Here is a 13400-nt window from a genome sequence, read left to right as displayed (position 1 = left end):
TCCCACTTGGTTTATCAAAGTGGTTCATATCCAACATCCCTTTTCCGTCTCTGTCCAGTAGTGACAACTATCCCTGAGGGGAGATGACAGGACTATATGCCTAACTCTCAGCTCTCCATATAAAGTAATATAGCTGTTTTATTAAGCCAGCCTAAAACGTTTATATTTTGACTCTGATTTACCGCCCCCCGTCCCCTTTTCCGTACACCCTTGAGTTTACTTCATAAACAAAGGAAAATATATTCTGTAGAGAATCCTTTCAATTACTTACTTTATTGTTCAACCATCTTTCTTACCTGGTGATCCCCAAAAAGTGTATTAATCTGAGTAGCCTATTCAGTGAGACCAATACACTGGTTGTATTGAGAGCCATTAGATAGAATAACTAATGATTATTTATACTGTTACTGCTATTTTTATTTTACATGTTTATATCTGACGGACCACCTACATATATTTAGACCGTGTTAAACTACTGATGATTGGAAAGTATAAGCGTTATATGATATCCCTTCCCTTTAAATAAGAAAATTAAGATTCACCGTTTGAGACCCATGAGCGGTCTTGTATTGTTTCCAGTTACCTTCGTTGATATATTTTATTCTTTGTATCTTATGAAGGTCCAAGAGTGGCCATATAATCTTTAGAAAGGTAAATAGTTTATTAGGCATAAATTACACATCTGGATCTCGCAACGGTTTTGTATCTTGAGTTGATATGCTAAAATGTTTTTGTATAATGTGTATTGATATTTCAATATTGTATGCCTCAAAGTGAATCTCAATAAAACTATTTGAAGGAAAAAAAAAATAATAATTTTAGATTGTGACTATGAACCAAAATTATGAAGATTAGTAAGTATAAAATAAGTGACCATATAAAAGACTAATCTAAATATATAACAAAAAGCTAAAATAGTTTTACCTACATTTATCCAGTATTTAATTTTTTACAAAATGTTTTATTCGCCCACTTCTCCCATTTGTTTGGATTGCTATAATATTTTTACTATAACAGGGGTTAATGTCTCTTTTTATTACTGAGCTCCATGAAGTAATATCCCATCTTTTATTATTTTTTTATATAGAAATATTTACGCATTTAAAGGTGTTTTTAAACATATTTTCCAGCAATTTTATTAATGTTGAATTTACTGAAACAATACCAGTTGCAATATTTATTATTGAATGGATACATTGTTTTGTGCTCTTTTGTACAGGTTCAGCAGACTCTGACTATCCTTCAGCAACTTGCTACGGCCATTGGACCCAGCATCAAACAACATGTGAAAAATCTGGGGATGCCTATTATAACTGTGCTAGGAGATAGTAAGGTGAGCTGTTGGTATTGGGCATTTTCTGATTATGTGGCTAGGCTCTTACTGATGAGCTTCTCTTTGCAGTATTTCTAAATGTATTTGGTTTTAATATGTGTTTAACACAACCGTAACTGCAAGCGTTAAAGGGACTCTAAACACTTTAGGAAGGCCTGTCTGTGTTGTAGAATAACATAGCATCCAAGTTTTTAAAACAAATTAACATCCTTTTTATTGCAGTTGTTTATCAATAGCAAAACTCCCCCCACTGTTTGCATTATATTGAGTATCCAATCTGGGCTTTATACTTCAGACAACAAGGCTAACCATAGTCATGCTCTTAGTATAAAGTTAATTCTTTTGTAGTTATTTTTTTAAATAATTTAAGGGAAGACCTATGTAGCATGGTTTCTCCAACATAGGTGTGTCCGGTCCACGGCGTCATCCTTACTTGTGGGATATTCTCTTCCCCAACAGGAAATGGCAAAGAGCCCAGCAAAGCTGGTCACATGATCCCTCCTAGGCTCCGCCTACCCCAGTCATTCTCTTTGCCGTTGTACAGGCAACATCTCCACGGAGATGGCTTAGAGTTTTTTTAGTGTTTAACTGTAGTTTTTATTATTCAATCAAGAGTTTGTTATTTTAAAATAGTGCTGGTATGTACTATTTACTCTGAAACAGAAAAGAGATGAAGATTTCTGTTTGTATGAGGAAAATGATTTTAGCAACCGTTACTAAAATCCATGGCTGTTCCACACAGGACTGTTGAGAGGAATTAACTTCAGTTGGGGGAACAGTGAGCAGTCTTTTGCTGCTTGAGGTATGACACATTCTAACAAGACGATGTAATGCTGGAAGCTGTCATTTTCCCTATGGGATCCGGTAAGCCATTTTTATTCAGACAGTAAATAAGGGCTTCACAAGGGCTTATTAAGACTGTAGACATTTTCTGGGCTAAATCGATTCATATATTACACATATTTAACCTTGAGGAATCATTTAATCTGGGTATTTTTGTTAAATAATATCGGCAGGCACTGTTTTAGACACCTTATTCTCTAGGGGCTTTCCCTAATCATAGGCAGAGCCTCATTTTCGCGCCGGTATTGCGCACTTGTTTTTGAGCAGCATGACATGCAGTCGCATGTGTGAGGAGCTCTGATACATAGAAAAGACTTTCTGAAGGCGTCATTTGGTATCGTATTCCCCTTTGGGCTTGGTTGGGTCTCAGCAAAGCAGATACCAGGGACTGTAAAGGGGTTAAAGTTAAAAACGGCTCCGGTTCTGTTATTTTAAGGGTTAAAGCTTCCAAATTTGGTGTGCAATACTTTTAAGGCTTTAAGACACTGTGGTGAAATTTTGGTGAATTTTGAACAATTCCTTCATACTTTTTCGCAATTGCAGTAATAAAGTGTGTTCAGTTTAAAATTTAAAGTGACTGTAACGGTTTTATTTTAAAACGTTTTTTGTACTTTGTTATCAAGTTTATGCCTGTTTAACATGTCTGAACTACCAGATAGACTGTGTTCTGAATGTGGGGAAGCCAAGGTTCCTTCTCATTTAAATAAATGTGATTTATGTGACACTGAAAATGATGCCCAAGATGATTCCTCAAGTGAGGGGAGTAAGCATGGTACTGCATCATTCCCTCCTTCGTCTACACCAGTCTTGCCCACTCAGGAGGCCCCTAGTACATCTAGCGCGCCAATACTCCTTACTATGCAACAATTAACGGCTGTAATGGATAATTCTATCAAAAACATTTTAGCCAAAATGCCCACTTATCAGCGTAAGCGCGACTGCTCTGTTTTAGATACTGAAGAGCATGAGGACGCTGATGATAATGGTTCTGAAATGCCCCTATACCAGTCTGAGGGGGCCAGGGAGGTTTTGTCTGAGGGAGAAATTTCAGATTCAGGGAAAATTTCTCAACAAGCTGAACCCGATGTGATTACATTTAAATTTAAGTTGGAACATCTCCGCGCTCTGCTTAAGGAGGTATTATCCACTCTGGATGATTGTGAGAATTTGATCATCCCAGAGAAACTATGTAAAATGGACAAGTTCCTAGAGGTCCCGGGGCTCCCAGAAGCTTTTCCTATACCCAAGCGGGTGGCGGACATTGTAAATAAAGAATGGGAAAGGCCCGGTATACCTTTCGTCCCTCCCCCCATATTTAAAAAATTGTTTCCTATGGTCGACCCTAGAAAGGACTTATGGCAGACTGTCCCCAAGGTCGAGGGAGCGGTTTCTACTTTAAACAAACGCACCACTATACCCATAGAAGATAGTTGTGCTTTCAAAGATCCTATGGATAAAAAATTAGAAGGTTTGCTTAAAAAGATGTTTGTTCAGCAAGGTTACCTTCTACAACCAATTTCATGCATTGTCCCTGTCACTACAGCCGCGTGTTTCTGGTTCGATGAGCTAGTAAAGGCGATCGATAGTGATTCTCCTCCTTATGAGGAGATTATGGACAGAATCCGTGCTCTCAAATTGGCTAATTCTTTCACCCTAGACGCCACTTTGCAATTGGCTAGGTTAGCGGCGAAGAATTCTGGGTTTGCTATTGTGGCGCGTAGAGCGCTTTGGTTGAAATCTTGGTCAGCGGATGCGTCTTCCAAGAACAAACTCCTTAACATTCCTTTCAAGGGGAAAACGCTGTTTGGCCCTGACTTGAAAGAGATTATCTCTGATATCACTGGGGGTAAGGGCCACGCCCTTCCTCAGGATAGGTCTTTCAAGGCCAAAAATAAACCTAATTTTCGTCCCTTTCGTAGAAACGGACCAGCCCCAAGTGCTACGTCCTCTAAGCAAGAGGGTAATACTTCTCAAGCCAAGCCAGCCTGGAGACCAATGCAAGGCTGGAACAAGGGAAAGCAGGCCAAGAAACCTGCCACTGCTACCAAGACAGCATGAAATGTTGGCCCCCAATCCGGGTCCGGATCTGGTGGGGGGCAGACTCTCTCTCTTCGCTCAGGCTTGGGCAAGATATGTTCTGGATCCTTGGGCACTAGAAATAGTCTCCCAAGGTTATCTTCTGGAATTCAAGGGGCTTCCCCCAAGGGGGAGGTTCCACAGGTCTCAATTGTCTTCAGACCACATAAAGAGACAGGCATTCTTACATTGTGTAGAAGACCTGTTAAAAATGGGAGTGATTCATCCTGTTCCATTAGGAGAACAAGGGATGGGGTTCTACTCCAATCTGTTCATAGTTCCCAAAAAAGAGGGAACGTTCAGACCAATCTTAGATCTCAAGATCTTAAACAAGTTTCTCAAGGTTCCATCGTTCAAAATGGAAACCATTCGAACAATTCTTCCTTCCATCCAGGAAGGTCAATTCATGACCACGGTGGATTTAAAGGATGCGTATCTACATATTCCTATCCACAAGGAACATCATCGGTTCCTAAGGTTCGCATTCCTGGACAAGCATTACCAGTTCGTGGCGCTTCCTTTCGGATTAGCCACTGCTCCAAGGATTTTCACAAAGGTACTAGGGTCCCTTCTAGCGGTGCTAAGACCAAGGGGCATTGCAGTAGTACCTTACTTGGACGACATTCTGATTCAAGCGTCGTCCCTTCCTCAAGCAAAGGCTCACACGGACATAGTCCTGGCCTTTCTCAGATCTCACGGATGGAAAGTGAACGTGGAAAAGAGTTCTCTATCTCCGTCGACAAGGGTTCCCTTCTTGGGAACAATAATAGACTCCTTAGAAATGAGGATTTTTCTGACAGAGACCAGAAAAACAAAACTTCTAAACTCTTGTCAAACACTTCATTCCGTTCCTCTTCCTTCCATAGCGCAGTGCATGGAAGTAATAGGTTTGATGGTAGCGGCAATGGACATAGTTCCTTTTGCGCGCATTCATCTAAGACCATTACAACTGTGCATGCTCAGTCAGTGGAATGGGGACTATACAGACTTGTCTCCGAAGATACAAGTAAATCAGAGGACCAGAGACTCACTCCGTTGGTGGCTGTCCCTGGACAACCTGTCACAAGGGATGACCTTCCGCAGACCAGAGTGGGTCATTGTCACGACCGACGCCAGTCTGATGGGCTGGGGCGCGGTCTGGGGATCCCTGAAAGCTCAGGGTCTTTGGTCTCGGGAAGAATCTCTTCTACCGATAAATATTCTGGAACTGAGAGCGATATTCAATGCTCTCAAGGCTTGGCCTCAGCTAGCAAAGGCCAAGTTCATACGGTTTCAATCAGACAACATGACGACTGTTGCGTACATCAACCATCAGGGGGGAACAAGGAGTTCCCTGGCGATGGAAGAAGTGACCAAAATCATTCAATGGGCGGAGACTCACTCCTGCCACCTGTCTGCAATCCACATCCCAGGAGTGGAAAATTGGGAAGCGGATTTTCTGAGTCGTCAGACATTACATCCGGGGGAGTGGGAACTCCATCCGGAAATCTTTGCCCAAATTACTCAACTGTGGGGCATTCCAGACATGGATCTGATGGCCTCTCGGCAGAACTTCAAGGTTCCTTGCTACGGGTCCAGATCCAGGGATCCCAAGGCGACTCTAGTAGATGCACTAGTAGCACCTTGGACCTTCAAACTAGCTTATGTATTCCCGCCGTTTCCTCTCATCCCCAGGCTGATAGCCAGGATCAATCAGGAGAGGGCGTCGGTGATCTTGATAGCTCCTGCGTGGCCACGCAGGACTTGGTATGCAGATCTGGTGAATATGTCATCGGCTCCACCATGGAAGCTACCTTTGAGACGAGACCTTCTTGTTCAAGGTCCGTTCGAACATCCGAATCTGGTCTCACTCCAGCTGACTGCTTGGAGATTGAACGCTTGATCTTATCAAAACGAGGGTTCTCAGATTCTGTTATTGATACTCTTGTTCAGGCCAGAAAGCCTGTAACTAGAAAAATTTACCACAAAATATGGAAAACATATATCTGTTGGTGTGAATCTAAAGGATTCCCTTGGGACAAGGTAAAGATTCCTAAGATTCTATCCTTTCTTCAAGAAGGATTGGAGAAAGGATTATCTGCAAGTTCCTTGAAGGGACAGATTTCTGCCTTGTCTGTGTTACTTCACAAAAAACTGGCAGCTGTGCCAGATGTTCAAGCCTTTGTTCAGGCTCTGGTTAGAATCAAGCCTGTTTACAAACCTTTGACTCCTCCTTGGAGTCTCAACTTAGTTCTTTCAGTTCTTCAGGGGGTTCCGTTTGAACCCTTACATTCCGTTGATATTAAGTTATTATCTTGGAAAGTTTTGTTTTTGGTTGCAATTTCTTCTGCTAGAAGAGTTTCAGAATTATCTGCTCTGCAGTGTTCTCCTCCTTATCTGGTGTTCCATGCAGATAAGGTGGTTTTACGTACTAAACCTGGTTTTCTTCCAAAAGTTGTTTCTAACAAAAACATTAACCAGGAGATAGTCGTGCCTTCTTTGTGTCCGAAACCAGTTTCGAAGAAGGAACGTTTGTTGCACAATTTGGATGTTGTTCGCGCTCTAAAATTCTATTTAGATGCTACAAAGGATTTTAGACAAACATCTTCCTTGTTTGTTGTTTATTCTGGTAAAAGGAGAGGTCAAAAAGCAACTTCTACCTCTCTCTCTTTTTGGATTAAAAGCATCATCAGATTGGCTTACGAGACTGCCGGACGGCAGCCTCCTGAAAGAATCACAGCTCATTCCACTAGGGCTGTGGCTTCCACATGGGCCTTCAAGAACGAGGCTTCTGTTGATCAGATATGTAGGGCAGCAACTTGGTCTTCACTGCACACTTTTACCAAATTTTACAAGTTTGATACTTTTGCTTCTTCTGAGGCTATTTTTGGGAGAAAGGTTTTGCAAGCCGTGGTGCCTTCCATTTAGGTGACCTGATTTGCTCCCTCCCTTCATCCGTGTCCTAAAGCTTTGGTATTGGTTCCCACAAGTAAGGATGACGCCGTGGACCGGACACACCTATGTTGGAGAAAACAGAATTTATGTTTACCTGATAAATTACTTTCTCCAACGGTGTGTCCGGTCCACGGCCCGCCCTGGTTTTTTAATCAGGTCTGATAATTTATTTTCTTTAACTACAGTCACCACGGTATCATATGGTTTCTCCTATGCAAATATTCCTCCTTAACGTCGGTCGAATGACTGGGGTAGGCGGAGCCTAGGAGGGATCATGTGACCAGCTTTGCTGGGCTCTTTGCCATTTCCTGTTGGGGAAGAGAATATCCCCCAAGTAAGGATGACGCCGTGGACCGGACACACCGTTGGAGAAAGTAATTTATCAGGTAAACATAAATTCTGTTTTTCTTTTTAAGTGGGTTTTCTAAAATGCAGCCTGCAATTTGCAGGGCAAAATTACAGGAAAGGGGCAAATAAAAAAATGTGTGTAAATAGTAGGCTGTTATAACACAACTAAACATTTTATCTAAAATTCTTAAGGTGTTTTTGTCCCCTTTTAAGTCTTATTCTGCTTACTCAAATTTTTTGTTCTGTGCATTTACGTGGCACTTTGTGTTCCTTCTATTTAGGCCAATGTGAGAGCAACTGCTCTTACCACTCTTAATTTATGGGTGGAACAGACTGGTATGAAGGAATGGCTGGAAGGAGAGGAACTGTCTGAGGAGCTTAAAAAGGAAAATCCTTTCCTGAGACAGGAGGTAAATATTTTGATATTATACAGAGTGTAAATAACTCTGAAGTTGTGTTCATCATTTCTGGTATTGCTTTCCATATTTAAACATTCATTTGGTTCATATTTAGGCATGCACTTAGAGAATTTATTCATACATTTTTTGCCCTTTTCTATCTTTAAATGCATTTGTGTGTGTGTGTTGTGGTTGTAGGCGTTTGTTTCCCAAAATATGCTTATCTGCACAGACCCTGGAAATCCCTGTCTGCAAATGTTGAAAAATACAAAGCAAAATGAAGGCATCCCAAATTGTGCAAAGAGATGATTACTCACAAAAGATAATTACTGAAGAGGGCAAATCAAGCAGTCTGGACATTTAGGAGCATTCCAGCAGGGTCATCCTCAGGTTCCCTTAGAACCTTCAGTCAGGGGATGGAGCCTCCAGATAATCAGTCTTCCAGCAGCAGCCTGTGCCCTTTCGTTACTGATTTAAAAATCTAAAATTGTGTGATGTATAGTGGCAAATACCAATATCACATAACAAAAGCCTCTGTAAGTGATACAAGGGCTCAAGTAATTTAATAAGATGGTATTTTTAGCTGCACAAAACAGTAGCATAAAAGTAAAATGTGTTTAATAAAAGCTAGTAAAAACACTCAACACATTTCATCAGGTGGGTAACACTCGCTACCTACCGATATTTATACCTTCATCATATTGTCTCACAACAACCTCCAGTGTTTCACACATGCATGATTCTGCCAGTCATGTGAAAATGATTTATTTTTTAATGACACGATGAGTCCACAGGTCATCTTAATTACTATTGGGAATATCACTCCTGCCCTGCAGGAGGCGGCAAAGAGCACCACAGTCAAGCTGTTAAATATCACCTCCCTTCCCTCCCACCCCAGTCATTCTCTTTGCCTACGTTAAGAGCAAGGAGGTGGTAAAATTAGGTTTTAGAAAAAGATTCTTCAATCAAGAGTTTACTATTTTTAAAGTAGTACAAGATTGTGCTGCTTTGTCCTAGGGTGTAGCCGTAGTCCATATCAGTCTCTTCAGTAGAGCAGTGGTGGCTTTAGAGCAATGGGAACTTGTGGGACATAATTCTCACTGCGCCTCTCATATACTGTTTGTGCTCTTACACTGAAAGCCTGAGCAAAATTACTCAGTCAATTTTCTCTTTTCACAGGTCCATGGGAGGGAGAGGACCTCTTAAACCTGGGAGCTTCCTTGCTGTCGGGCAGATGAGGAGGTAAGTGCTTACTTTATTTTCTGGGAATAAAGGAGACTCAGACTAAGGAAGCACTTTTTTCTATGGGACACATACAAAGCCTCAAGGGAGTTTGGGCCTTTTGTGTAGACGGCTAGACGCTGGGGCTCTAAATGTCATTATTAGGCATGTTGGTGTTTTTTTTAACTTATTAAAAAAAATACCAACCGGGAGACGACTGTTGTGACGCCCACGATGAGCGGTTCTAGAGGCGGCGGCAATTGGCGATGCACACCTTTTTTCCTGTACTTCCTGTTGATCGGAAAAGGAAACAGTGTAGCTCCCATTGATATTACACGCACTGCGCTTATCATATTCGTGTTTGTCATTCCTGGGTCCAGATTCGTTATTGGAAAGCGGTTCCTGCTAAGAAAAGACTGGTGTCATCAGGCAGGTAGGCACCTCAGCTAAGCTGCTGAGGTGTAGAGGTGATCTGCAATATTTGTTTAGGCTTACTGTCATTTCTGCAGATAAGTTACCGTTTAAAATTTAAAGTGACAGTAAAGTTTTTTTCCTGTAAAATTTTATTTAAAAATGAACTTTTTATTTGATATTTGGACTCATTGTGAGTCAGTATGGACCAGGAAACTTTGCAAAATGTTACTTGTTCTTTGTGTTTTGATGCCAATGTGGAATCACCAATCCCTTTCTGTTCCTTATGCATTGAGAGAACATAAAATTACAGGGATAGACTTTTTTCTGAACCAACATTCTCCAAAGAAGATACTGTTCAGGAGTCTAATGGCAATGTTCAATACATGCCGCAGCTTTGTCCTCAAGCGTCCCAACTAGTATTGCCCCCACATGCAGTGCCCTGCGCTTCCTCTCTAACTCCCCCTGGAGTTACGCTGCAAGACATCGCTTCTCCCATGTCCTCTGCGGTTTCTGATGCATTATCTGCCTTTACCATTTTGCAGGGGAAGCACAAGAGGAAAAGTAGACATTCAGTAGGTGAGGTTTCTGAAGCAGTTCTTGCTATTGCGTATGTTCCCTCCCAGAAGCCTGAGGAGGAGGATCCTTCGGTCGCATCCGAGGGTGAAATCTCAGACTCCGATAGTGTAATTCCTACTACTGATACTGAAGTTGTATCCTTCAGGTTTAAGCTTGAGCACCTCCGTCTGTTACTTAAGGAGGTTTTAGCTACATTAGATGACAGCGACACTATGGTCGTAGTTAATCGGAAGAAATCCAGTAAGCTAAACAAATATTTTGAGGTACCTTCCTCGATGGAGATTTTTCCGGTACCAGACCGAGCTTCTGAGATCATTGCTAAGGAGTGGGAGAGACCGGGTATCCCTTTTTCTCCACCTCCTATATTTAAAAAGATGTTTCCCATAGCTGACTCTGTCAAGGAGGCTTGGCAAACAGTTCCCAAGGTGGAAGGAGCCGTTTCCACCCTGGCTAAGAGAACTACTATACCCATAGAGGATAGTTGTGCTTTTAAACATCCTATGGACAAAAAATTAGAGGGGTTACTTAAAAAGATGTATGTACACCAGGGGTTACAATGGCAACCAGCTGTGTGCATTGCTACCGTCACCAGTGCGGCGGCATATTGGTTTGATGCGTTGTCTGATTCTATTAGGACACTCCCTTGGACGAGATTCAGGATAGGATAAAAGCCCTTAAATTGGCTAATTCCTTTATTATGGATGCTTCCCTACAGGTTATCAAACTGGGAGCAAATATTTCAGGTTTCTCTGTTCTATCCCGCAGACCCTTATGGTTAAAACCTTGGTCTGCGGATGTGTCATCTAAGTCCAAACTTTTAGCGATTTCTTACAAAGGGAAGACCTTGTTTGGACCGGGCTTGAGGGAAATTATCTGATATTACGGGAGGTAAGGGTCATCTTCTCCCTCAGGATAAGAGAAACAAGCAAAAGGGACGTCGGAGTAATTTTCGTTCCTGTCGTAATTTCAAGGGAAATTCTTCCACTTCCGCCCCCAAGCAAGAACAGGCTAAACCTTCCTGGAGATCCATTCAGTCTTGCAGTAAGGGAAAACAATCCAAGAAGCCTGCCATTGAATCTAAGTCAGCATGAAGGGCCTGCCCCCGATCCGGAACCGTATTTTGTAGGGAGCAGACTTTCCTCCTTTGCTCAGGCTTGGGTTCAAGATGTTCAGGATCCCTGGGCAGTAGAGAGTGTGTCCCAGGGATACAAACTAGAATTCAAAAGTTTTCCTCCCAGAGGCAGGTTTCTGCGTTTAAGATTATCTGTAGACCAGACAAAAAGAGAGGTGTTCTTACATTGTGTACGGGACCTCTCCGTCCTGGGAGTAATAGTTCCTGTTCCAATGCAGGAACGGGTTCTGGGATTTTATTCCAATCTGTTCGTGGTTGCCAAAAAAGAGGGAACCTTCAGACCAATTTTAGATCTCAAGAGTCTAAACAAATTCCTCAAATTACCGTCCTTCAAGATGGAAACTATTCGTTCCATTCTTCCTTTGGTCCAAGAGGGTCAATTTAGGACAACTGTGGATTTAATGGACGCGTACTTGCATGTTCCCATTCACAGGGAGCATCACAAGTTTCTAAGGTTTGCCTTTTTAGACCAACACTTCCAATTTCTAGCTCTTCCTTTCGGTCTTGCAACAGCTCCCAGAATTTTCTCAAAGGTTCTGGGATTTCTGTTGGCGGCTATTCGATTACGGGGCATTGCAGTGGCTCCCTATCTGGACAACATCCTGATGCAGGCGCCATCCTTTCAACAAGCAAGGTCCCACACGGAAATGTTATCCTTCCTGCGATCTCACGGGTGGAAGGTAAATCTGGGAAACAGCTCCTTAGTTCCAAATACAAGGGTAACTTTCTTGGGAACCATAATAGATTCCCTATCTATGAAGATTTTTCTGACAGATGTCAGGAAATAAAAGATTTTCGATTCTTGCCTAGCGCTTCAGTCCGCTCCTCGGCCATCAGTGGCTCAGTGCATGGAGATAATCGGGCTGATGGTGGCGGCAATGGACATCATCCCGTTCGCTCGTTTCCTTCTCAGACCTCTGCAGCTAAACATACTCAGTCAATGGAACAGAGATTATGCGGATTTGTCTCCTTGAATACTACTGGAGCAGGAGATAAGGAATTCTCTTCAATGGTGGTTGCCTCAGGATCATCTCTCTCAGGGAACCTGCTTTCGCAGACCCTCTTGAGTAATTGTGACAACAGACGCCAGCCTTCTAGGATGGGGAAGCAGTCTGGGGCTCTCTAAAAGCTCAGGGAGTTTGGACTCAGTCTGTCTGTTCTACCTATAAACATTCTGGAGCTGAGAGCGATCTTCAATGCTCTTCTGGCCTGGGCCCAGCTAACCTCGGCCCAGTTTACCAGGTTCCAGTCGGACAACATAACTTCAGTGGCTTACATCAATCATCAGGGAGGAAAGAGGAGTTCCTTAGCAATGACAGAGGTAGCCAAGATACTTCGGTGGGCGGAGACCCACTCTTGCTGTCTGTCGGCGATCCACATCCCAGGGGTGGACAACTGGGAGGTGGACTTCCTAAGCAGACAAACCTTTAACCCGGGGGAGTGGGAACTCCATCCGTAAGTGTTTTCCAGTCTGATTCTCAAGTGGAGTCGTCTGGAATTGGATCTCATGGCCTCTAGTCAGAATGCCAAGCTTCCGAGGTACGGATCAAGGTCAAGGGACCCTCAGGCGGTATTGATAGACGCCCTGGCGGTGCCTTGGAATTTCAGTCTTGCATACATATTTCCTCAGTTTGCTCTTCTTCCTCGAGTCATTGTCCGAATCAAGCAGAAGAGGGCGTCTGTGATTCTCATTGCACCGACTTGGCCGTGCAGGATTTGGTATGCAGACCTGGTGGGAATGTCATCTCTTCCACCTTGGAAACTTCCGTTGAGGAAGGACCTTCTACTTTAGGGGCCCTTCCTTCATCCAAATCTAGTTTCTCTGAAGAAACTATTTTTTTTATCCAAGCAGGGTTTTCAGAGTCGGTCATTGAGACCATGATTCAGGATCGTAAACCTGTGACTAAAAAGATTTACCAAAAGATATGGTGAAAATATATATATTGGTGTGAATCCAAGGGTTTCTCTTGGAGCAGAGTTAAGATTCCTAGAATTTTGTCGTTTCTCCAAAAAGGTTTGGAGAAAGGATTATCGGCTAGTTCCCTAAAGGGTCAAATTTCTGCCTTGTCTATTTTGTTACATAAACATCTGGCGGATGTACCAGATGTACAATCATTTTGTCAGG

At 42.6% G+C, this 13400-nt stretch overlaps 1 protein-coding gene across 1 annotated transcript in view; it reads left to right on the top strand.

Moving 5' to 3' along the window:
• LOC128636274 (cytoskeleton-associated protein 5-A) overlaps positions 1–13400 on the top strand; it is an 825907-nt gene that overhangs the window by 480344 nt on the left and 332163 nt on the right. The window contains exons 18-19 of the mRNA XM_053689308.1: positions 1220–1333; positions 7816–7944. Of these exons, the coding sequence (XP_053545283.1) occupies positions 1220–1333; positions 7816–7944 (243 nt within the window). The remainder of the gene's footprint in view (positions 1–1219; positions 1334–7815; positions 7945–13400) is intronic.

Source organism: Bombina bombina, chromosome 7 (assembly GCF_027579735.1).
Source record: "Bombina bombina isolate aBomBom1 chromosome 7, aBomBom1.pri, whole genome shotgun sequence".
In the NCBI taxonomy this organism is placed as follows: Eukaryota; Metazoa; Chordata; class Amphibia; order Anura; family Bombinatoridae; genus Bombina; species Bombina bombina.
The sequence above is the reverse complement of the archived record's forward strand: the minus strand, read 5'-3'. Positions and strand labels throughout refer to the sequence as shown.